The 26,826-nt window shown below is 42.9% G+C and overlaps 1 protein-coding gene across 2 annotated transcripts in view; it reads left to right on the forward strand.

Annotated features, from left to right (window-relative positions):
* Positions 1-26,826, forward strand: part of myo10l3 (myosin X, like 3) — a 56,965-nt gene that overhangs the window by 12,226 nt on the left and 17,913 nt on the right. For both annotated transcript variants that reach the window (XM_035174442.2, XM_035174443.2), the window contains exons 2-19: positions 3,835-3,933; positions 11,847-12,005; positions 12,919-13,106; positions 13,334-13,468; positions 13,951-14,075; positions 14,185-14,198; positions 14,319-14,403; positions 14,713-14,819; positions 15,102-15,231; positions 16,607-16,725; positions 18,978-19,124; positions 20,350-20,450; positions 20,788-20,854; positions 21,500-21,592; positions 22,754-22,822; positions 24,982-25,064; positions 25,174-25,282; positions 26,509-26,589. In XM_035174442.2, the coding sequence (XP_035030333.1) occupies positions 3,835-3,933; positions 11,847-12,005; positions 12,919-13,106; positions 13,334-13,468; positions 13,951-14,075; positions 14,185-14,198; positions 14,319-14,403; positions 14,713-14,819; positions 15,102-15,231; positions 16,607-16,725; positions 18,978-19,124; positions 20,350-20,450; positions 20,788-20,854; positions 21,500-21,592; positions 22,754-22,822; positions 24,982-25,064; positions 25,174-25,282; positions 26,509-26,589 (1,911 nt within the window). The remainder of the gene's footprint in view (positions 1-3,834; positions 3,934-11,846; positions 12,006-12,918; positions 13,107-13,333; positions 13,469-13,950; positions 14,076-14,184; positions 14,199-14,318; positions 14,404-14,712; positions 14,820-15,101; positions 15,232-16,606; positions 16,726-18,977; positions 19,125-20,349; positions 20,451-20,787; positions 20,855-21,499; positions 21,593-22,753; positions 22,823-24,981; positions 25,065-25,173; positions 25,283-26,508; positions 26,590-26,826) is intronic.

The raw sequence follows: 26,826 nt of genomic DNA on the forward strand, positions 1-26,826 counted from the left end.
GTGCTGCAGCAGGTGATTCCAGTCTGGGGGTCTAAACATAAGCCGATACCCATGTTCCTTTGCGTCCCGGCTGGCCTTTGTTTTTGAATATTTCTGCCTGGTTAACGTCTGAGCTCTCAGTCAGAGGTGGCTGCTTTTGTCCCGACGCTGTGACAGAGCTCCTGGAGATGGAGGGGACAAGGGGGAGGAGTTTTAGTGAGACCATCTGTTGCTGAGACAATGCATCCCGACTTCTGTGCCCTCTGGCTTCAGAGTCTTTAGACGCACGCACACACACACACACACACACACACGCTCACAAATACAAACAAATGGACAATCACATCTGGTGTTGGCTGTCTTGAGCGTCCAGTCACTGGAGAACCCGATAAATTAAATTCTATTGCCGGATATTATCCTGTTATCCAAACACATGATTATGTTTGTTGAGAACATATCTAAATCTCATTGCCAAGGATGTTACATTTTCATCTGCGTTTGTCTGGTTGTTTGTTATTTAGCAGGATTTAGCAAATAGAATTTTTTATTCTTCACTTTCTTAAACATTGCAAGATAAAGCATTTTTTCATTCATGGATTGTGTCCAAATATAATTTGAAATTGTGGGCTAAAAATTACTGGATATATTTGCACGGTATCAGTCTAATGGGGATGTGGCTGGTTTTTAATCATAGTGGCTGGTGTGAGCATGTCTCTGCCTGACACTGGTGCAACAAGCGGAGCGAGCATATGGGCGAGTTAGTTTCTGACTTTTGGTTTAACATAAGATTGAACTCTTTTGATGAACCCGTCATGATGTGAATTATCGTGTCGCTTGATTCTTGTTTCATAACGCGTTCGGTCTGGAGAGTTTTATCTGTCTTTATCTTTTCAGAAAAACCCAGATTTAAAACTCTGACTCAACGACTGAACCATTCAAGATGTGTTCTTGGGGAAAATTTCCTGTAATAGTTTGCATCAGTGAAAAGTCTAAAATGAAGCAATCATGGGATGTGATGTAAAAACACACAGCGTGACAAACCCTCCCTCTGTTTGCATGTCATTGCTTGCCGGCTGTTTTCTTCTGTTTAACAAATCATATAATCAACCTTACTCCCTGCACTTTGTCAGCTCCACTCATGGGCACAAAAAATCCTTTACAAGATGAAGAGAAGTTACCTAACAGCCAACTGATCTCCTTACAATCTATACAGTAAGCGCCATTAATCTCCTCCCTGGACTTCAGTGAACTCATGTGAGGCAGCTTTTCCTTGAATCGAGCCGTGGCATGCCAAACTGGTACCAGGCAGACACAGTAGCTCACTGGTGTGGGAGTCGCCACTCGTCTCCTATTAAGTGGAAACAGTGTTAATGCGTATTACTGTAATACCTGTGTTGTGTTTTTGTCCTGGTGTTTCTGTTTGTCTGCCTCTTTATTTCCAGACAATGGGAGGCGGGACATTATCAGGTGCCTGCACCCTTCCTCTCTCCCCTCTCTCTTTCTACTGCCTCCCTCCGGCCCCATCCTCCTCCTAATTTACACGACCCCCTTTATCCCACTCACCGCTCTCCCCTGCGATTTGACAGAGCCACATTTAGCAGTGCTCCATTAGCCGAGTGAGAGGGAAAAAAGGATCGAAGTAGTATTTTCAGGCTGGCAGGTTTGGGCCGAGTGACTCTTTGTCCGAGAAGGAAGCCTGAATCACAAAATAAAGAAAAGACGAGTGACCAGTCAGACCTCTGAGCAAGTTCCCTAAAAGGATTCAGAATAATAATGGACTATTCCCTGTTTGTCTCTGTGACTCAGCAGAGTGGATTTCTCCCAAAACATCTAGTGCATTTAACAAAAGCATCTTGATCTTTGTTCTGACCCTGCTAGTAAACACATTTGTGCACCAGAATGTGTGCGTGTGTGTGTGTGTGTGTTTGCGGGCACGCGGCAGTCTCTTGTTAATAGTTAATGAGGATTGATGTCTGCAAGTGGTGACCTTGTATAAGGTTTCCTAGTGGAATCCATGCATATTGATTTCTACAGTTTTATGCTCTGTTGGACACACAATTCCCTTTCTGCTCCGTGTCTTCTTCGGCCACAGCACTGGTGGCACGTCTGATGATGAATGGAGTGTAGCTGGCCACTTTCAGGCCAAATCTCTTTACACAGCACATTGCACTAATCTCTCACTCATACTCCTAAGGCTCATTTATGCTGCCTTTACGTACAAGAAGAGATCCGTCCATTTCAAACGATGTAAGCATCCCTGCCCACATTTGTTGATAGATCCTCCAGGTTGGCACGATTGAGGGCAGTGCAGAGTCGAGAGTTTCTGACAGCAACAAACATGGCGATGGTGGAGGAGGTTGCAATAATTTATCTCTTGAGAAAGAGGCAAAGGTGATTGCTTGTCTCATTGCCAGGGTGAAGTAGCAGTTTCTTTCCAACTCTTAAAGTCTCTTCTCAAAAAATGCTACGTCTTATGGTTTCGTTAGCTTTTAGACACGTGCAAAAATATGGACGAAATTAACGCAGAGTACTGTTCCGTCTGTTTCCATGTATGTGTCAAACGTTGAGCATAAATGAGCCTTAACTCTGAAAACCAAAATATTCTTCCTTTGTGAAATTAATTATAGATGATATCACGGACTGAGGAAATACAAACAGGCTTCTCAAAGGAAACCGGCTTCATTCACTCTCATAACCCTTTGTAAAACAGCAGATTGTCGTTTTCACACCTCAGTTGTTTTCTACAGGGAAAATATAATGTTTTTATTATGAGGTTGAGAGGATTTGGCAGGCAATGTTTGTAACCTGTGATGTAGCTAAGCTAACCAGCTGCCAGATTTTACCCTTAAATTAAATCAATCTTCTTACCTATTTCTCAGCAAGAAAGCAAATAAGTTTATTTTCCAAAATGTAAAATGATGCTTTAAAGGCCATATATTCATCATGAGATGTTTTGATTAACTTGTATTGTTAAATAAAGGTCATATTTATTGTGTTTGACCCTGGTAAATGTGGACCAAGTCTTCCTAAAAGATTTACAACTCGACAGGCGTTTGCTCTCATCTATAAATGTTTCTTCCACCACTATAAGGAAGTGACACTCCGCCTGAGCAATCAGCCTCAGATTCCTGTTATTGCTCCTGGTTGCTGAGCTGCTAACAAACATGTCTGGGAAGGTCAGTGACTTCACATGGATACACAAACACAGGAGACCAGGCGGGCCCGCCGTGATGAGCTGTTGTAGCGCTGATGTTGGGATAAATGGCGAAAAGTGTGCTGTGGTTTGCCTGATAGAAACACAGAGAAGAAGAAAGTATGATGGGCAGAGAAACAGTTGTACTGATTGATTTGCTAAATTGAAAAACCCTCGTTTGGAGGCCCAAGCTCTTCTGTTTTATGGAGTGATTTTAGGCTCTAAACCCAAGACTGGAAGACTTTTCTGACAGTTTTACTGAGTGTGTATGACTCTGAGTGGTGGTTTCAGTCTGGGACACACCCTCAGAGTGCAGGCCCGGCTGAAAGAAAAGAGTCAGTGACAGTTTAATAAGAGGATAAGTGTGCCAGTCTGCTGTGGTGAGGGAGTAGCTATGTGGCAAAGAGCGGTGAGCAACGCTCAGGGAAAGTGAAAATGGAAAAAGACTGACTCCTGCTTTCTTCCTTTGAATCGTTGCTATATCTAAATACGACTAAATGTGTCCTTAATGTTTCTCTGGTTTTCAGTAATGATTTAAATATGCATCAATAGCATCAGCTAAATTCCTGTTTGTGTCCAGTCCTTTCCTATGAAACCAATGACTCTAACACATGGTCCGGTGTCCAGATGCTAATGATGTTGCGCTGGCTTTTGTGTTGCAGGGGGCCCATGTGTGGCTGAGACACAAAGAGCAGCTCCTCCCCTCCACCGTCAGCTCTTGTGATGATTCGTCTCTGGTCCTCACGACCGACTATGGGAAGGTAAGAACACGTTTTTTCCCCCCCTTCTGAACCATTAATGCTGCCAATGATTCATTTTAAACAGCCCCAAAGCTACATCTGTGCGCTGAGTCTGCACCACGAAGCATTTTTTATTACTCTAAGGATTCACATGCACCCTGTTTGTAAGTCCACCCTAAAGCCAGGGAAAGACTTTGTGAAGCCATGCAGAAATCAAATGATTTTGACAGATACAGTGTACAGTGATGTACCCTCCTGAATTTCTGTGTACATTTACAGGGGTTGTAATATAATGCGAGAGGGGAGTTGTCTGGTGTTTATGTGCGTGAATTGTTTGCACACACGTGGTTCGTCTCAGGACTCGGTTGTTAGATCAACACCTCTTTTAATAAACTTAAGAATGACAGGAATGGGCTCCTGGTGACGAGTCACACAAGTCATCGGCCTGAGCTTATCTGTTTGGCCGGGCATGGTGGTCTTTGTGTCTGGAGGAAATCCTGTCAGAGAGAGAGAGAGGCCGAGAGACTGAGAGAGAGAGAGAGAGGCAGAGAGAGAGAGAGAGAGAGAGAGAGAGAGAGAGAGAGAGAGAGAGAGAGAGAGACAGAGACCTGGAGAGAGACCTGAAGAGAGAGAGAGAGAGAGAGAGAGAGAGTGGCGATAGATGTTTAAAAATGAGCTTCTAATACAACGTCTGGTGTTTGAGAGAGTAGATAATAAATTAGCTTCTAGCACCACTCTTGTTTAATGAAATGCTTTTATACCAAACGAACCTCATGAGCGTTGTTCATGATTGACCCTTTGCTCCTCACCTACAGGTCTTTCATATGATCAGGGTCTGGGAAACAGGGGCGTTGCCACGAGAATTGCTGATTTTAGTTAGTCCACAGGAATGACAATTTTGTGAGAACCCCCTTAAGGTCTAAGATCAGCTGTGTACAGGAGACTGCGACGACACCATGGTCCGACACACCTCATGGGCTCAGTGATGCTGCCTTTAATTATTCAGTTTCAATAGATGTAATCGTCACTGCCCAAACACATCCATGCATCCTTTACGTTAGCAAATGCAGACAAAATGAATGTAGAGTATGGACAGAAAGCTTTGTCCATTTCCATATAGTTACAGTATCTAGCATCTAGCATAAATTAGCCTTAATGAGGTCCCATGTTCAATGTAGGGCCCCCCAGGTCCGTTCTACCTGAGGCCCACAAAGCCCCTTGAGACACTCCTGCTGGGTAAGCAACAGGGTATGGCCCAAAGACTGATAAATGTCCACAGGATCAACACACTGTCATCGTTCTCTTCGTCATATTCTCCTGATGTTTCTGTGATCGTTGGTGGGGATGCTTGCAGTGTGAGAAGTCAGCCATGTGTTGTCAGGAGAGTAGGGGGTAACTCTGACCAATGGAAAAGAGAGGATTGACTGCACCAGGTCAGAGGTTGAGTGAGGAGTCAGACCCCCCACTTCTGATTTATTGTCCGAATACAACTGAATACCAGAACATTAGAAACATAACACTGGGCTAACGTGACGTCATGTTCCTCATGAGCTGAGCCTCAGTGTTGCAGCTGATCTGAAGCTGCAGCGTGTGTTCATCTGATCTTCACATGTGAGCTCAGTGTGTTTAAGTCATTGGGACACGCGCATGGGTGTTTCCTCTTAGTCTTAGTCCTAATAAGACTCTGCAACCAGAATGACAGGAATGTGAGTCTGGGAAACAGAGCGTCTCCACGTTCAGGGTCCTTGGCTGACCCCGACGTGATCCCTGCTCCTGGAATACAAACTCTATCTGCTGAGGTTTATTTGCATTTCACAAATAAACCGCGTAATCTTTTACTTAATCCAGCTCCTTTAGCAAAATCACGGTATTATGCATATGAGATTTGGTCTTTGTCTGCGCCCTGGTATTTTCCCTCAGGGACTGGGATACACTATTCTGTATTGATTCAGTTGTTGCACTGAGGTGCTTCTCCCTGCTCGAGTGCTCAGCTTGCAGAGTGTCTTCACCCACACTGCCTCATCTTTAACAGGCCGACCTGCTTGCTGTCACATTAATTACTGTCTCATCCCTGCAAACCACAGAGACAGGGCCTGAAGATGCAGCAGACGCACACTGAAGCTAAGCGCTGAATATCCCTCTGTGCCTGTGTGCTTGTGTGTGTGTGTGTGTGTGTGTGTTGTTATCTCTTTAGGACATTTTCTAGTATAAACACTGATCTTGTCAGGACCAGTAGACCTCATGGGGACAAAATAAACCTGGTCCAAATGAGGTTAAATGTCCTTTCTGATGTCCTAGTTAAGGTTAGGGGTCTGATGTGAATGATTGTTTGGTTAAGGTTAGAGATAAGGTTAAGGGATAAGCTTTTGGTTAGGCTGTCCACAATGAATGGAAGTCAATGCAGAGTCCTGAGAAGGATAGTTACCCAAACCTGTGTGTGTGAGTGTGTCGGTGGCCAGATGGCACCAGCTGGATTAACAGTGTGTCGAGTTAGACCCAGACGGGTGCACATGTAAAGAAAAGCAGGAAGACGCTCTGTCACCTGAACTAAATGGCTGCTGATGCTGCTGGTGGTGATGATGTCATCTCCAGCTTCCTGTGTTAGTCGACCAGACCTAAACACTATGTTTGTGCATGTACATGAGCAAAATACTCATACAGTGCATATTGCTCATGTAGTTCATACTTTTAAGCTTCTAATTCCATCCTCAGCTTTGTGTTTTTCTCTTAACGAGTTGCCTGAGTTAAAAAATCGAATGAGGCTTCTCTCCTCCCACGTCGTCCACGGCCTGTAGCCATACAGTCTCTGTGGTTTAAAATAGATCTTTGATGGCCGCTCAGTGTTTTCTGGGTTATTAGTCAAAGGAGCCATTATGTGGGACTTAATGTGACTAATGTGCATTCATGAGCGCGGGTCGCACAAGAAAACGCGCTCACACAAACATTATTGTGAGCATCTGTGTCTGAGTGTGTGGTAAAAAACAGTTTTGGGTTTGGGGTTACTGCATCCCAAAACAGGCAATTACACTGGGATGTTTGTCAGTTTGTTTCTCGGTTGTAAATGTGAAACTCTCTCTTTTTCATTATTTATTTTGTCACAGTTTTCAGCATTGATAATCCTAAACCCCCCCCCCCCTGCACCACCTCCATGTCCCGGGGGTCTGGGGTCTGGGATCTGCCCTCAGCAGATGGATTCACTGTAAGACAGAGAGAGAGTCAAGTAAAAAAAACTAAAAAGAAAGAGGAGCAGGAGGCACGGACAGACTTTGTTTGTGCCCACAAGCCTGTGTTTTTCTGTTTTTTATCGACACATGTGTTATTTCTAAAGGCCTGAACACTGTACATGTGTCAGTATAACATGAGTCCACCGACTCACGGAGCCTGACCCCGCCTTCATGTGAATATTCAGCAGAGCTGGTTGAACAAAGCAGCAGCAGGGTGTGGTTTCACTGAGGGCAAAACAAAAGAAAAGAGCATCATTACAGCAGAGACTGTTTCCACTGTTTAGGCCGCAGGTCATTTTGGTGAGACTTTGTATTTTCTGTCTAAATTATTTAACTGAAAAGAACAGTATTTATTAATTTAGCATGATTCACTTAATAGTACGACTGCAACTAGAAGATGAATGGATCAGTTGATCAGAAAACAAATTCTCATCTTATCAAATCTCTTGTTTTGTCCGACCAACAGTCCAACACTTAAACATATGAAGTTTACCGTCACAGAAGCAGCAAATCCTCATATTTGAAAAGCATGAACCAGAGAATCTGTTATATTTTAGCTGGAACAACAATTTATAATACTGGAAATATTTTATTACATTGGATATTTACAGTATATTTTCAATTTAGTCATTAATATTTCTCCTGGTATAAAATATTGTACATCTAATGCATAATCATTTGCTTCTATTATGCATACAAAATAGATAATATATGCATTTCCATAGGTTATCTTGTACACACACCCTCTATTTGCTGTTTAAAGTAAACATTTGTTGGAGTAGTTTGGACTGTAGTTTGTTTTTTGTAAGTAATTTTATATTTGAAATTGTTTCAACAACAACACTGAGTAAACAACGCTTTGTGTTTTCTGTTGTCCTGTCCTGTGTCCAGCCTCGTGGCCCGGTGGTGTTACTTGCGTCACCACCAGGCTCCATTTGGAAAGGATTGATTTGTACAGCGAACATTTTCACTAATCAATCATGACTCGCATGTTGTTGTAAGTGGCGTGAAATTCTCTCCGGCTGTCATTAGATTATACTCACATCATTAACACTGAGGATGCTGCGTCTGATCTGCACCGACTGGAATCATGACCAGAAAGGAAATAATGAGATTAGCAATCATTTCAATTCAAACCATTTTGTGCACCAAATAATAAAGATTTAATTACAGAATTTAAATTTTGAACATATAGATTCAACTGTGATTAATTCATTTATTATTTATCTCTGGGTTGGATAAGTCTTTGCACATTTGTGTTTTTAAATTGGCTCTACAGCTCTCAGTGAAGTTATTCCAGCCTTTCCAAGAGTTATAATGGACACTAACAGAACATTATTAGACCTCATAGAGATTGAAATGGAAACAATAAGATGTATTAGTCTGCATCTCGAACCTGATATACTCTTGTGTTCCATCTTAGATTCCTTTTAGCTGCGTGTACGGGAAGCTGTTTAAATTATTTGTAAACAAATTTATGACACTTTGAATATTGATGAGAACTGCTTCGACTATGGGGCCGAAGCTCGATGGCTTATCTCAAAGGAGTCAAACCAAACAATAAAAGACCACAGCGGGGCAAAACAGAGGAATGTGAAACCTCTTTTGATGCTGGAAACTCCGGCTCAGTTTTCTCCCGAGCTTCTCTGATGTTTTAGGCATGAAAAAGACCCTGAGGCTGTAAAATCCCAACTGTAAGAAGAAGATGAAAAACAAGGGTCGCACAATATGATGCAGTGGCAGACAAACACATATCTGATAACACCACCAAAAGTTAGAAGGGAAAATTCTCCTTTGAGATAAATGTAATACTTGAGGATTTGTGACGGTACTTTCCAAGCTCGCGGCTCATTAAAGCGGCCATATTTGTTTTCCTCCTGTGAAACCCGAGGTGAAAGTGAGAATTTAATCTTGTCCTGCGGCCTCTCCTGTATTATCTAAGCTTTCAGCTGCCTCGGTGGAACTTTGAACTTGTGCATTGGAGAATGTGGGGAATGCAAACACTCGAAGGAGACCTAACCCAGATTTCTGCCGTTTATTTGATTATGTGTCGGACACATCGTCTCCATCAGTGTCTGCAGAAAGTGAACTCAGATCCGAGAGCAGGGAGTTAAACTTGTAATAAATGTCCCATATGTACTAGAATGAGTGCGTACCTCTGTCAAGGCCCAACAGTCCCCTAATGAAACCACATTTAAATTCCCTTCATCCAGATTTTTATTTAATCTGCACCAAATTTCCCAAATTCATAAATATCAGTCCCCTCAACATGCCCAATTTATGTCTTCAAGATCGATGAATAATCAAGAAAGCGGTGGTGAAAAACGCCCCATCTCATAATGCTAAAGAAAGTGAAAGAAAATTCCTCGAACCACCCCCTGATCCAGATCCACACAAATATTTAATGAATTCTTTCTTTGGTGATGTCCCACTCCTCCACAAAAATCAGTCAAGTAGTTTTTGTGAAACCCTGCAAACAATCAAAACCTGGCGGAAGTAAAAATATGAAATAGAGTAAATGATCCTGTATAAATCCACTGCCATGATGTGCCCAGCTGCTCACATTGACATCAATCACATTAATTGACTGACGTAACTGAACGTAAAATGATAATTCTGATTAAGGATGTAAAACAAGTGAAAAGCCTGTTTGATTTATTAGCCAGTTCAGCCCTGCCTGGTGAATCCAGGCCAATTTGCCAGAGATGAGAGTGGGTGGGTGGGGTTAGAGACAAATGCTTGCGGACATCTGGCTGTAAATCTGTACGCTTCTGCTCGATGGATGACATCAGTGCACGTGCTGCTTTTCTCCCCAAAGAACCTTTCACAAACCTTAATACCATGAAACTCTGAGTGAACCCACTGGTGACGACATTGATATCATGCTTTTGTCTCAGCATACGCCCATTTTCTGTCAACCACACAGAGCTGAAGTGGCCGTTTATCATTTTACAGATTTCACAGATTCATTTAAATTCTGTTTTATTTATGTGTATCGCACCAAATCACAACAGACATTATCTCAAGGCACAGAGTCATGACCTTCCAGTAGTATAGAGTAAGAGTAAGAGTTCCCACTATGAGCAAACATTGGTGACTGTGGAGAGAGAAAATATATTTTTTTTCAGTCTGACTCATATCATATCCTTTGTATTCATCTGTTGTGTGTATTTATCTTATCAAATAGTTGGGCTGTATTTGGATTTAAGGGTAGTAGGGCGGCTGTGGCTGATGGGTAAAGTGGTTGTCCTCCAACTGGAGATCAGAGATGTGGTTCGATCCCAGTCTTCCCCACCTGCATGCCGAAGTGTCCCTGGGCAAGATTCTGAAACAGGGTTTGGTTTGGTTTGGTTTGGTTTGGCCCCTCATAGATGTTGAATACAGAGGAGTCGTTTGACAACAAAGACAGTAATGGAAGCTCTTGAGGTTAAAGCTTCTTTGTTAAAGCTGCACTAATCAATATCTCCACATTAACATTGGGTCACATTACTGAATAAGGGTGTTTCTTGTAGTGAGAATGATCAGTTCCCCTCAGCTTTACATTTTAGCCTCTTTAGCATCCATGCTCTGATACAAAGATGATTCAGGGCCATGGAGGGCTGGAGGCAACCCTAGCTGACATTGGGCAAGAGGTAGGGTTCACCATGGAAAGGTTGCTACAGCAGCACATTCCACTGTATCTATGTGCTGCCCCGAAGAGGATTTGAATAGCTCGATCTCATTTGCTATAAAGTGAAAATAATCATCTATAGCTCGGCCTCTGTCCAAGCTACATCTCTGACCATTTAGTACCATATGTACCAGCAAGTACAGCAGCTAGAGATCCACGGGCAGACGTCTTTTGTCCGTTCCAGCGACTGCTGCTGAAAACCAAAGGGGACGGGGCTTTTGCAGTCAGGGGTCTCGAGGCTCTGGAACGATCTGCCCTATTCCTGTTTCATTCTAAAACTGAGGATTTCATGAATCTGTTTCCTTTTGCTGCCATTGTAAAGGACTTTGTAATGTGGATGTTGAAAAGTGCTTTATAGATATAGTTTTTTATTACTCTTGTTTTTAATATAAACACATTATTTATTATTATTATTATTATTATTATTATATTATATTATTATTATAAACCCCAAAACCATCATACACTCAGCAACCAGCTCCCATCGAGCCCCTGCAGCCCCTCTGTGCTGACTCAGCACATCTCCCACTCCCAGTGGAATTCACCAGAACATCCAGCAGTAATGTATTAGGACACCACATACCTCCCCCGTTTCCATCAGTATTGATCTAAACACAGCTTCCCATCAAGTGACCAACGCAGTCATAGAAAGTCTGTTCTCTTATCTCATGCCTGGTCCATTAGAGTTGTGATAGCCACAGAGTCTGTTGTTCTCTGTTGTTTTTATGAGACGCTACATCGTCTTTCTCTCTTGCTCCCATTTCAAATCATCCATTTAAAAAACGGGCCTTCAAAGTCAAGACAAGGGCGTCCTCAAATTTACTTTACTGTTGCATGTAATTGGAATGTCACATGTGATAGATTTGTTGTGGAGAGAGTAAGAAGCTTATCAGACGGGGACGTCCTAGCTGACGACAGACACACATCAGGGATTCAGTCTGTAGCTTTGACGGGAATGATTCGTTTATCTTCTCCTGAATCTGTCTGTCATCCATGCTTTCATGTTTCATGAGTGTGTGTCTGTGTGTGTGTTGCTGCAGGTGATCTACCTACAGAAGGCGGAGCTGAACAGGGAGACGGTGTACGCCATGCACCCCAGCAGCGTCCACGGAGTGGAGGACATGTCCACACTGGCAGAGCTGCACGAAGCCGCCATCATGCACAACCTGTTTCTGCGCTACCAGAATGACAACATCTATGTAAGGCCCCGCACCGTCTCAATCTGCGAGTTTACCCTGCACCACCATGACGGACCTGACGTCTGTGGGTCTGCTGTGATGTTCACGGGTGTATTTGTTCTTATATCTGAAAGACATCAAAAACACCAATACTTAAGTCTTTCAGGAAAATGCAATGTAGCAGAAAGATAAGAAGCATGACCCCGCATTTCCTCTCACCACTGCATGTACATAATCACAAAGACATTTTTATTAAAAAATTTTGAAAATTCTCAGAGCACATTCTGCCACATTCTCTCACTAACTTAAACAGAAGCAGTACAGATAACTCCTGGATTATTGAACCTCATTCTGAGCTGCGTTTTTCCCCAAAGGACACAAGATCTCTGATATGTTTGTTTGTCCCAGTCTCGTACCCGAGATTATTTTCATGATAGAAGTCCACTGAGGTTCCTCTGAAACTCTATCCAGGCTTTGTTAAAATAATCATTTCCCAGAGACACATGGCAACTTTGTTTTGGGAAATCCTATCTCTTATAATCTCATCCCAGATGTTTCACCCGGTCTGTTTAGGCAGCATCGCAGGACGTTATGATGACCCACAAACACTTTTACTGAGGCACGTTAACTGGGCCAGAGGAACGGATCCTAAAATACTACATCGCTCTGTGCAAACTAGGCCATATGCAGTAGATAAAGAGTATTACTGAGTATAGGTACACACAGGAAACTGGAATCGGCTGAAATTATATCAAGTAATTATGCTGCAGGTCTCATATTTAAGTTTGAGTTGTGTGCATTGCTTGGCAGGATGTAAGAGTTTCAAATAATAGTATAAAATACATTAAAATATTTTTTTCTTTATCTTTCACGTCTACCCTTTTTAATCCTCCTTTCCTTTCCCCCCCTCTGTCTATGTTTCCATTTCCTTTAGACCAACATAGGTTCCATCCTGGCGGCGGTGAATCCCTACAAGCAGATAGCAGGACTGTACGACGGCCCCGCAGTGGATTTGTACAGCAAACACCAGATGGGGGAGCTGCCTCCTCACATCTTCGCCGTGGCCAATGAGTGTTACCGCTGCCTGTGGAAGAGACACGACAGCCAGTGTGTTCTCATCAGGTGAGGACTGAGGGGGAAATGAGAAGCTGCACAATAATGACTCCTAAATAGAGTCTGAATTCTGAGTCTGAGTCTTTTGTCGGATTTAAAAACTTTTATAAATTTGCTCTGTTTTTCAGATGTAGCACTTTCGCAATTTGTTGTACTGCTTTCCCTTGTAAAATGACACCAAATACTTTCTATATCTATTTCTCCTCTCTACCTGTCTCTGTACATTGTGTCTTCAGTGGTGAGAGTGGTGCGGGGAAGACGGAGAGCACCAAGCTGCTGCTGAAGTTTCTGTCAATGATGAGTAAGAACTCAGCAGGAACTCCTCTGTCAGAGAGGACCACCAGGGTGGAGCAGGCCCTCATTCAGAGCAGGTACGGTTTGACCCTTGACCTCTGACTGCTCGTCTGCTTGAGTTTCAATAGCCGTCATGAAGAATCTTTTGCCCTTTACATTTGAAAAGTTAAAGCATCATATACATGTTTTCTTTGTTATTATTTGTTATTATAAACCACAGAATTTAAGGGGTTAAAGAGAAAAAGTGCATATTTGGTTTGCGTCTCTTATTTGGCATCCCGCATTTCAGAACAGAAAGGAAATCCATCATGAACTGAATTTTAGTCGTATATCCAAAATGTTTTAGTCACTGACTGAGTATAGAGGGAAAACATGACAAACTAGAAAATACAGTTAGAGTGAAAACTTCCACCAAGGCTGCAAAAAATGTTAAGAAATTTAACTCTGCATCTGGATCCACATCTGGATCAAAACACATCCAATTTAAAAATGTCTTTGGCAGAGATACAAATACAAACATTATTTTGTTTTCCTTATTGTCTCTCCTCCCTCTCTTCAGCCCCATCATGGAAGCTTTCGGAAATGCTAAGACTGTCTACAACAATAACTCCAGTCGCTTTGGGAAGTTCATCCAGCTCCACTTTTCACAAAATGGAAACATTCATGGAGGCTGCATCATTGACTGTATCCTTGAAGCGTTTATTCAGATATTCTGTGCAGAAATCTGATCTCTGTAGCATCTTGTCCAGAGGACCCTGAAAGTTGTTGTTTTTCCTTGACTTTCACTAATCAGATTTGCTGGAAAAGGTAAGGTTGTGTATTGTTGGAACATTCAGCAGCCACAATGTGACATGTCGTACCAGAGTCATCAGCAAAATCATTTAAATATTGAAATACATTTCTAATAAACTATCCTCTCTTTCCAAGAATCGTGTGGTTCGACAAAATCCTGGAGAGAGAAACTACCACATCTTCTACGCTCTGTTAGCAGGAGCTGACAGAGACCACAGAGGTTCGTTTTTACAGAGTTTAAAGGAGTACTCCATGTTTTTGAATACTGTGACCTTGTTCCACTAGAAATTCAAATATACACAAAATAATGAAAGAGAAATAGGAGCTATTTTTGCAGTTCTTACTTGATTCTTACCAATCTATAGGCCCTACATTGGACTTCTCAATTGTCAGAACCTTTGCTTTGTATAGTCAAGTATGAATATCATAAAATAAAAGGTTTAGCAAGGTTACCCAGGAGACTTATTTTATGTCAATACATTCAGTTTATTTCCCTCATTGATGATGTTGTCGTTTCTCTCTGTTGCAGACTTGTACTTACTGTGTGAAGGTCCTGAGTCATATCACTACCTGAGCCAGTCAGGCTGCATGCAGGACAGCAGTCTGGATGACAAGCAGCTCTTTGACAGTGTCATGGTAAGGAAAAGGAAGAGGACACCAAATGTATGCTGTGTGATTCACCTCCAGAGGGCGCTATAACCCTTTAACATGAGTGTACCTTGCAGAACACAGACATGTCTTCCAGAGATGCTTGGGAGGAAATAAAGTCAAATAATTAAGTTTTCTTTGCAGGCGAAATCTAATTCATGTTGTTTTATAGCTCAAAACAGAAGAATATTTTTAACTGCTGTCCCGTTTTGAATGGGTCCTAATGTCTATTGCATCTATCTAATGTATCCAACTCTGTCCGTGTTGCAGGAGGCACTGAAAGTGATGGAGTTCAGTGAGGAGGAGATCAGAGATGTGTTCAAGCTGCTGTCTGCTGTTCTCCAGATGGGCAACATTGAGTTCATGACTGCTGGTGGAGCTCAGATCACGTCGAAAGGGGGTAAGAGAAGGAATTATAATTCTGTATACTGCATGTACAATAACATGTAGCAGATCTACTACACAGGGTGTGTTAGATTGATGTTAACAAAAGTGTCACACATCATCTGCACCATGCTGTTGATACCTTGAAGAACACAGAGACATAACAATATAAATTCTGGGGATGCTGTAATATCTAAGCAATGTTCTAATAAGTCAGGAAAATGTCCGGAGAGAACTTTCTGGAATAGAGACTGTGTTCATTTGTACAAATTCTTGAGTCACTTTATAAACTGTCTGTACACAGCAGGGTACATGAACATGTGAGATTTTCTTTTCAAAGAGCAAGCACATATGGATGAATCCCATGTTAAACCATCCGGGCACTCAGAGATCACTTTATCACAATATTACATATACATGTAATGGTTTCGGATACATAAACCATATACACAGAAGTTTTCTGCAAACTACTCACATTAAATGAAGACAAAATATCCATTCTCTGATATAATTAAAAAGAAGTGCAGTAACTGAGTAAAGATCAACCCTAAAATACTTTGATTTTTGATTCACAAAATTCAGGTCATTATGTAGATCTGCACCAAATCTCACAGTGCTGCATCCTTCTAACTAGTGTTGTGGTAATCTGCTCAGTAGTTTTTTGTGGATAAACAAACAAACATGATTAAAACATAAAATCCTTGGTGGAGGTTATGAATAATGGATGAATATTTACTTGGGTGCACTTCTGTCGAGCAAACAAATCCCTGGGAAATGATTTGGAAATCACAAACACTTAAAATTATAATGGTCCTGACTCTACTTAGTATATTAGAGAACCAAATTATTTTCATTCATGAGAACAGGGAGCTTCCAAACAAGTTCTCCTTCAGTATCCAGACAACTGGAGCCAGCGTCTTCAACCTCATGAGCTCCTGGGTGAGACCATCAGTATCAACTTAGTATTGGGCCAATCAGATCCCCAAGTTAACATGATATTTATCAAATTGTGTAAAAAATAATTGGCGAAAAACTTGGAACATGTGGCTTTAAGTTGACTTCTTTCTGCAGAAGTCTCATGTGGGACCACTGTGCAGTTTTCCTGCGGCCCCCTGAGTTTGATTGACGTTGCTCTCGCAGACAGAGCTCTGAACAGGCTGTAACATGAGCTCAAGGCTTCTTTGTTTGCTGTGTCTGACCTCTTTTCCACAGGAGCAGTGAACTACAGTGACTGGAGAAGGCAGCAGAATGAAGCTGCCTATAGACTGTATAGGGATCACAGTGTTTATGTCACATTGGTTGTTTGACATCAATAGGGGTCACCTGACCTGTCTGGGGCTGTATGTTACACATCGTCTGAGTGTGTGTGTCTGTGTGTGTGTGTGTTTCAGTGGTCAGTAACGTCAGCGAGCTGCTCGGCCTGGACTCCTTCCAACTGTCGGAGGTCTTGACCCAGCGCTCCATGATCCTCAGAGGGGAGGAGATCTGCTCGCCGCTCACCGTGGAGCAGGTAACGACACATCCAAACCCTCTTCCTCCTCCTCCTCCTCCTCCTCCTCCAGCGCTCATTAAAGAATCAGAAAGCCAACATGGAACAAATCCTGCTTTCCCACCCTCATTACCCAGATTTCCTCGTCCTATCTTGGGATTAGGTGCTGGGGATTGTTCTGAGTCGAGACACTGAAATATACAGTAGATGCCTGTTTGTCAGCTCCCCCCCGTCCTCACCCCTCTCCCTCCCCCTGTCCTGGTGACACACACACACACACACCCACACACACACAGCCTTTCTCCGGCGCTCTCCCCCCACATGCCTCTCCAGATCCCTTGCGTGACTCCCGGCCATTTCCTGCTTTTTGTCTGCTGGATTCCTGGCACAATGAAGCCATCATGATAGTGATCTGAGTGAAAAAGCACAATAGAGCCAATGACTGGGGCCCAAGCGAGAGTCTTCTCCTCTGGAGGCGGCGCGGCCAGACACCCCAAAGACGTCGGTGCAATAATTCACTCCTGTCTCCGTCTGTAATTAAAGTGTACATTTCCACAACTCTTCGTCTGCATGTGTAAAGCATTCTGACGCATGAAACAAGCCCCCTTTTTTGGCCGAGCTCGAGCTCCTCGGCCCACTCGTACACGATAAGGTCAGAGAATATGCAGAATGGACCTTTGCTATTATCACAGCGACACGAAACTCACAAGAAAGCTTTTCATCGCCAGACAAAGACCTTGTGCTGTCGCCCTGCTGCCGCATGTTCTGCCCGGCCTTTGAAGCAGCTTGTCTCTTAATAGACTTCATTATTCCAGCCCTGGAGTCAGCAAGAAAGGCTTCTTCTCACAGCGGCCAGGGGTCACCCACCCCACCACTGCTTGCAGTAAGACCCCCTACCCCTCCTTAAATCCCCGACAAACAGCCATTCTTCTCACCCCTGTGACGGAGATCCTGGAGCCACCGGCGCTCATGTTCACACCCGCTAGTTGCGAGAGGTTGTGATTGATGGCTCAAAAGCCCCGCTAGCATTGTTGCCCCAAATACAGTGCACACACTGCAACCACCACTCTCTTGTTTTCTTTTTAATTCAAGCACAATGTCCACAGAGGAAGTGTCGCTGGCAAGCTCCAGCTTTTTATGCACATACACAGATGGCGTCTTGCTGAGAGGAGAGGAGAGAATCATAGCTGGGTCAAAAAATATATTTTTTAAACTTGCTTTTGGACTGCTGAGAGAGTAAAGTTACAGCCACACTGAGAAATAAGGTCTCTCTTATGATAGTCGACAGATCAATCACAAATCCAAGTTCATTTACTCTCTTGTCCTTATATGTTCCGTTCAAATTTCAAATATCATGTTTTGGACCACATTCAAATCTCAAATCAAAACACATTTGTTTAGATCACTTTACCCAACTTCACCTCATAAAGTTCTCTCGGTCCTCTTTAATTTTATTAAATTATAACCTTGGGTTTTACTTATTTTTAACTTATTCATGTATTTACTTTTGATGTATTTTAGGTTTGTCTTTGCTTCTTAATCCATTATAACTTTGGTTTTACTTTAATTTCCTAGTGTTTATATATGATTTATTGTAAAGTGTCCTCGGGTTTATTATTATTATAATGTTTGCGGAGGACTCAAAACCTCCGTACAAAATAAAGTTCCTCAAAATGCACCTCATATCGCTGCCTCTGTTCACTATCACTGTGCCCCTGGTGCGTCTGTGGCCTTTTCCTATCTGTGGACACGTGTAATATAGAAGTGGTTGTTTCGCTAATAAGACTTGAGTCAATGCAAGAGCATGTTTACACAGTATTTTGATTTGTCCTATATGACAATATAATATGACAAAAACTGATGTGCAGTGCGTCACTCTGCAGATATGTAGGTGATAAAGGACGCTGTCTGTTGTGAAAACAGACAATGTCTTACCTGCAGACAGACGCTGACATAACACACCTTTGTCTCCAAAGCAGTATTTGTTTTTCAGGCACTGTGGCCTCACACACGCCCGCATGCACACACACACACACACACACACACACACACACACACACACACACACACACACACACACACACACACACACACACACACACACACACACACACACACAATCAAACCTAGTATTGTTTTTAACCACTTTAACCACCATCTGATATAATTAGTCTTGGGTTTACAACACATTCTGCAAAGTTTCCTCTCTCAGATTATTTATGCCTGGCTTGGTATCCACGGTTATGTTCATTTTTTCATGTCCCGGTTCGCAGGCGGTGGACTCCCGTGACTCGGTTGCCATGGCGCTTTACTCTCAGTGTTTCTCCTGGATCATAATGAGGATCAACCAGAAGATTAAGGGGAAGGACAACTTCAAGTCCATCGGCATCCTGGACATCTTTGGCTTCGAGAACTTTGAGGTGAACGCTCGCTCGCTCGCAGAATTCACCCACCGAAATAAAACCTAAATCATGTTTTAGAGGCCCTGAAAACTTGATGTTATGCTGTCAGGTGCAACAGAGGATGAATCTTGTCAGACAGCTACGTAACAATCCTCATACCTTTACTGTACATTTTGTCCTGAAACACGTTGTTATTTAAACTCCAGATTCATCATTTCAGGGGTGTTTTTCACCCTGAGGGGAAAAGATGGACTGTCTGAACATGACTCGTACGACAGGTCTGGACCACACATACATTTTTCTTTGTGCTAAGGAGACATTTTACAAGTATGAAAACAAACGTTGAAACTACGCACAGTCAGTGGCATCACTCACACATGCCACTGAAGAACATGTAAGACTTGTTCACGCATGAGGCCCATTGGCTGCTTCGATAACATGACACCTTCTTCTAGGATTTAGTTGAATCAGAATCTAATGGCGTTTGATGGATTGGTTGATCACTATCAATCAAACCTGATCATAACACAGACATACTTTAATGATAAAGTAGATTAAGGGTTTATTAGTATTAATAAATTAGGATTTGTACGTTTTCAGGAGCTTTTAAATCATATTTTCAAACTTGAAATCTTTTGATGAAGTGACTTGCAGGAAAATCAACATATCAGCATCACTAGTTAAGTATTTTAGAATTTAATACTGGGTGTAAAGTGTCTAACTGTGACTTGCATATCTTGTTTTAATGATAGCCATGTGTTTGTTTTGGCCTTTTAACTAGGGTGTCGGTTGTTCATGTTCAAACTTAACATAAATAAACTGGGATAATTGATAGTACAGAGTTAATAATCATCATACTCATAAATATCAGACCCCTTAAACTTCAAAGATCTTGATTTTTTGCCATCAAAATCCATGAATTAAATCGACCAAAATGTTGAAAACTCCCTATTTCGCAATTTTAAAGAAAGTGAAAAAAAAACCTGTATCTGCACCTAATTTGAATGGGTTCCTCCCTGACCCACACCGCATACTCCCACCAGGTTTCGTGGTAATCCCTCTTGCAGTTTTGTCGTAATTCTGCCAACTACCAGTCGAACAAAAACAGAAAACATAACCGTGCTGGCGGGGGTGATAGACTTGCTTGTCAGCGTGCAGTTGATTTGCCATGGATGAACTGGTTTGAGTTGATTTGCCTGAGCTGCAGAACTGATGGTTTGCAAACTGTTTGCTCGTCCTGCAGGTGAACCGGTTTGAACAGTTTAATATCAACTACGCCAACGAGAAACTCCAGGAGTACTTCAACAAGCACATCTTCTCGCTGGAGCAGCTGGAGTACAACAGGTAGAGGCGTCAACGTGTCTAATAACAGTTGAGATTTCTACAGATCAGTGTTGTACGCTGGTGGATGAGTAGAAAATGAAGGATTTGCATGTGCTAGTGAAGGTCCCACAGACAGATAGGGGCGGGGGCGAAACAGGAAAACTGCCAGAGGTTTGGAATCAGCTCAGTTCCTCCCCCAGACAGTTGTTTTCTTGTATAATGGGCCAACAGCCTGGACATGGCTCATTTCATCACATGATCACAGGGAACAATGCAGCCATTGTGTCTTCTCGTTGTTTGTGTTTATATATACACATCATGTGTGTGTGTGTGTGTGTGTGTGTGTGTGTCCTCACAGGGAGGGGATCCAGTGGGAGGCCATAGACTGGATGGATAACGCCGAGTGTCTGGATCTCATAGAGAAGGTAACAGACAGAGAGAGAGTGGGGGAGCAAAGTCACCACTAGGACCGACCGCCAGCCAGAGCGTGCTGACCCAGACGCCACACTGTGCTTACATTGACCCCCATCTCCCACCCTATCATTACACAGTCCCATTTTGCATGTTGTATGCACAGTAATATACACCAGTGCGGCGGTTATAGAGGTATGGCCATAGCAGAGCGTAAAGACAATGTTGTGTTATTTTATGTTATAATGGCGGTTGAAGCTGAGCCCCTGCAGAGGTGGGCTCATGTCTGAAAGATCTCTGGGGCGGGATCCCGAGCTAGGAAACTTTAAGGGAAGACAAAATAACTCTACAACCCTACAACCACCTTATTGTGAATAGACGTGTGGTTTTGCTCGGTGGGTCTGATTGGAGGATCGCTGTTAATCAGTGTGACTTTACGAACATGCAGGAATGTAAAGTAAGTAGTTGCCGCCAGATACCGTGCCTGCACCGTGACCCCAGTCTTTCTGGATAAAGGAGCAAAATCAATGAATTACTGTGCTGTTTCCTGAATGTATTGTTACACCAAAAAGCTGCCAGATGTGTCCCGATGGGATTATAACTAGTTCCGTCATGACTCCTCCGTCTGCCTGTGCGTCTGTCTGTCTCCCTTTCTTCAGAAACTGGGCATGTTGGCTCTTATCAACGAGGAGAGCCGCTTCCCCAAAGGCACAGACCTCACCCTTCTGGAGAAGCTGCACAGTCGACACGCAGTGAGTCCACACGCACACACCAAAAGCTTACATACATCCATCCCCCCCCCCGTCCCTCCCGGGCAGACACTTGCAAAGTCATAAAAAATGATCCACGTCTCTACCACCCACCAGCTCAGACGGCCTCAAAGAGTTAAACCTTTCTCCCATCTGATGAATCACCTGTTGCCTTCGGTGTTCCCTGCCGAACGTCTGTGCAGGGCTTCACATCCCCCCCCCGCCCTCCCTCCCTCCCTCCCCTCACATGCAAACACTACAATGCTGAAATGTGATCTGGCCTGATCGGCATTGTGTGCAGGAGAAAAGAGTCTCCTCCGAAAAGTTTCTATGGCTGATGGGAAAAACAGAGGAGTAGGCGGGGGAAAAAACGGCTGACCTCTCCCTGAGGTTTCTTCCTCCGCCGCTCATCCATGTGCTACGTTGTTTAAGGTCATGGTCGCATGAGCTGGAGATTGTTTGCCTCACTTAAAGCCAGGGGTGTTTTTTTTAACTGCTGAAATGATTCATAGATCAACAGAAAACTCATCAACAACAATTTTTACAAACCTTGACTATTTTTAATCATCTCTCAGGCAAAATACCAAATGTTCTCACATGTCTCAAATGTGAGGATTTGTTGTTTTCTCTGTGTTGTATCATTCCACATTTATTTATTTGTTTTTGTTTGTTTCCCGTCTGAATATTTAGTCAAATCAACAAACAGAAACAGACATAACAACTTTTTGAAAATAGTTGTCATTGTACAATTATTGATACATTTTCAACATTATTATTATTATTATTATTATTACACCAGATTATAAAGTATAATTTAAAGATATAATATGTAACAATTTTTCGTTAAAATGTCTCAAAACGATTAAATGGTTAAAATGTATTTTTCCTTCCAATGTATGTATTGATCACTTTTAATGGATCACGATTGTTCAATCGTCGTTTGCTGCGTAATTTGAATAAAACTTTAATACAGAACATGTGAACATGATTTGCTCCTGTGTCACGTCAGGTAGTTGCTGATGTGATCGTGTACTTTCCCTCTGAACTAACATTACAGGACTCAATGTTCTGTGTCCTGTGCCTCATTTGATTAGAACTGATCAAGTCGACATGAGCAGCGTTTTGTAAATCTCACTCACTGGTCTCTTTGTTCTTTCTCCTCAGACCAACCTGTACTATGTGAAGCCTCGAGTGACTGACCACCAGTTTGGCATCAAGCACTATGCCGGAGAGGTCATTAACAATGCACACACACACACACACACACACACACACACACACACACACACACACACACACACACACACACACACACACACACACACACACACACACAAACACAGCAAAAGAGAGAGAGAGAATGAATGAATAGGTTTGGGAGGTTGGGTTCTTTCTGGATGGTCAGTAGTGTCGTCTTTGAAACAGCCTCTCTGTCGTCCTCTCTTACCGTGGCGGCGGTTTCTCCTGACCTAAGTGTTCGTGAAGGTAAAAGAGATGAGGGAGGAGAGAACATAGTGCACAAAGTGAATATGGGAGAGTAGAGAGATTTACTGTGACAAAGAATGGCCTTATGAAGCCTGCCTGTAGACAAGGTCTCCTCAGTGTGAGCGTGGCAGCTCAGTCACAAGCCTGGCACGGCTGTCTATGGTAATGACTTGGTTCAGAGAAGACAGGCAGGCCAGCCGGTTGTTCTCTCTCTCTCTCTCTCTCTCTCTCTCTCTCTCTCTCTCTCTCTCTCTCTCTCTCTCTCTGCAGTGTGCCTCTGTGCAGAGTGTGGTCGTCTGAAAGCTCCCACTGTTATCTGAAACGGTGCTGTGAGTTTAGCCGGGGGGAGGCGTGGCATTCTCTCGAAGATTTGACTGTGTGGTGCCACAAAAATGCACTTAATTTGATAGGGAAGTCTCCCGTTGTCAGACGTGACAATGAGAGAAAAAAGAAGGACACTAACACCTTGATTAACTCACAGGTAGTAAATTAAAACGCTTGTGTCTCAAAGGCAAAGACTCAATTTTTACAAATCCACTTAACTATATTTTTATTTCTGTGGATTCAGTGGTGGCTGTATGCATGATAAGACATGATCACACTCACCACCTGAAAAGTGTTTGCCTTCACACTGTGTGCAATTGCCTTTGTGGTTCATGCTCCTCATGAAACTTGAGGTTTGGAGATAGGGGTTGATATTGGACTATAGTACACACACACACACACACACACACACACACACACACACACACACACACACACACACACACACACACACACACACACACACACACACACACACACACACACACACACACACACACACACAGATGTGGGTACAAGCTCATGTAAGCATGTGTGCACAAATGATCTTTTGCTTGCATACAGACACAGATTGCAGTTTTTTCATGATATTACTAAGGATATTTTTTTATAAATATGTTGTATGAAATGTTCACAATGCAAATGCATACACACAAAGCACAGCGGTGAGCACGCTAACACAAGCTCAGGGTGCATTACTGTGGATCAGGGCAGGCAGAGGAATGTCGTGTTGCTAAGATGAAGCCTGAAAAGAACTCAACAGGTGACTGAATTAACTCACAGGCGCTGTGCTGTACTTGAAGAGGCCCCGCCCCCCCCCCGACTTTGTTCACATAGAGCCCTAAACACACACACAACTCACACACACACGCACACACACATTCACAATCCCCTTTCATATCTCACTTTGTGCAGATATGTGTAAATGTTCTCTTATGAAAACAGCAATTACCCTCTCGATAACGATCCTGCAGAAGATAGATGAATAAAAAATAGTTTTTTTAAGTTTTCATTTTCAGCACTTCTGTGCATCTGCTCCCCAAGTAGCTGCAGAACTTGTATGTGCACATATACACACACTTTATTTTCTTCTAGTACATTTTACTCAGAAACCATGTCCCAAATACCAATACCGCTGAGGTAAATAAATATAAATAAAGATGTTTAATATAGAATAAAATATTTAAACAGCCTGACAACAAAAAAGTAAATATGTGTTGCATAATATTATTTTCATGTCTTCAGAACATCACATTGAGCTCTGAAGATATCAGCCACTGACTTTTATGACTTGAAGTTGTGTCGCTTTGCAGAATATTTGATCAACCTGGATTATGTTAAATTACTGCTACACTTTGCATCATATTGCAAGTCCATTACCTCTACGTATACATAACTGTTTCACATTGCATAAATCGTGTATATGGCCAGAACTATAATACAGCATGTATAATTTATATAGTTTATATAGCAGTTTATTTTAGCTGTTTATTGTCTTGCTGTAACACCTGTTAAGTTTTATTTCTTATATCTTAAAAAACAAACTTCACTGTGACTTAATCTTCGTGTTTTCGCCTGTGTAGGTGCTTTATGATGTGCGAGGGATCCTGGAGAAGAACAGAGACACCTTCAGAGACGACATCTTGTTTATTCTCAAGGACAGCAGGTTGGCTATTTCTCACTCTCCTCTGCGTCACTGAACACACACCTGTATGATTCGGACAGTGACACAGAATCTCACACCCCCCCCCGTTCTGCGCCGCGTGTGTCTGCAGGCTTGACTTCATCTACGACCTCTTCGAGCGTGTCGGCAGCCGGACCGGAGACGAGACCCTGAAGATGGGCACGGCCAGACGCAAGCCCACCGTCAGCTCTCAGTTCAGGGTGAGACTGAAGCTTCTGTGGCCTAAATATCACTCGCAGTTCCATGGTTGTGTGATTGTGTCATCACACAGACAACCAGTTAATTGTCTCCCATGTGCTGCTGCATATGACGATCACTTAACCCGTAACACTGGGCTTGTAATGTTGGCATGATGAATGTGAGCGTGGGGGCACGGAGGAATAGAAATAATGGAGAGACAGAGCGGGGAGGAGAAGGCTTTCTGTTATGGGTGATGGGACGGATGAAATATGTGGTTGTCAGGCAGGCTGGTGGTGGTTGTGGGGGTAGGTGCTTAGCATGTTCTTAGTGCAGTGTGGAGAGAAAGGAGCAGGGGGAGGATTTTGGCCGGCTGCCCTGGCCTACAGTCTCTAAAGCCGGGGGGATTATGGTTGATGGCTGGGCAGAGAGGGGCCAACCGAGGGCCAATCACGCTCAGCTCTGCCAGGCCCGGCGTCGCTGGAGACAGACTGTCTGAGGCAGCGGCGAGAGCGAGGCTGATATAGCATGGAAGTTCAAGGGTCCTCGTAGTGTGTGTTTGTACATGTGTCTCTAAGTATGGGCTGACTAATACCATGTAAAATAAGGAAGTACATTTACTCAATACTTTTGATACTTGAAGTATATTTTTTTGTTGTTGTTTTTTACAGAAATTAAACTTTCTGGATTTAACATAAGCGGTTTTCCGACAGGTTGACATCTTCCTTGTCGTCTTCTACGTGCATGGCTCCTCTTTTTTATCCTGAGATATTCGTGTTCTTACAGTTTTTTCGTCCAACACATGTTCGAAACGTCAAAAATGTCCCCGTTCGCTTAATTTTACGTAAAGTTTTCTGCTGTATTTTCACATGGGCTGACATTTGACAAGGGGTCTGGCAGGAAAAGTTCAGGAAAATGTCCAGAGCAACAGAATTTACATCTTCACATGCGGCCCCTCAAGAAAAATTCAGGAAAACATCCGGGGCCGAGTAAATGTCTGAAAGCAGCTTTATTGATGCGATGGAGTATTTTGAGATGTTTGTCTTACTTTACTAGCTTCTTTAAATCGGAGCCCTGTAAACACACATAATTAATGAACAGCTTCTCTTGATTTATCTTCACTTGTCATCGGCTACAAAGGGAGAAGCGCGGTTATGATGACTTGTGTACATAAATGAATATGTTTGGACTGAATCACGAGCTCCTCTGCTGTCCTGATCTTTATCCTCCTGCTGCTGATGTGTTTCAGGACTCCCTCCACTCCCTGATGGCCACACTAAGTGCCTCCAACCCCTTCTTCGTACGCTGCATCAAACCAAACATGGACAAGGTAGGTCATGCAAATTTCATTGCACAAAAAAAAAAAAGAAAATGCCAGAAACCCTGCCAGGTCTTGTCAAGGTCAGCGCCTGCAAAGTTAAACCCCCGCTATTCATAGCTCCCATTGCTCAGAGCTAATATTGAGTCTTGCTGTTTAGCTGCTCTTAAGACTCCCATTAAAGAAGAAGTCATTTACACTCATTACTGCAGAGTCGTATAAATGTTCCACTTGAATTGTACAGTAACA

This window comes from Hippoglossus stenolepis, chromosome 13, assembly GCF_022539355.2.
Source record: "Hippoglossus stenolepis isolate QCI-W04-F060 chromosome 13, HSTE1.2, whole genome shotgun sequence".
NCBI classification, from domain to species: Eukaryota; Metazoa; Chordata; class Actinopteri; order Pleuronectiformes; family Pleuronectidae; genus Hippoglossus; species Hippoglossus stenolepis.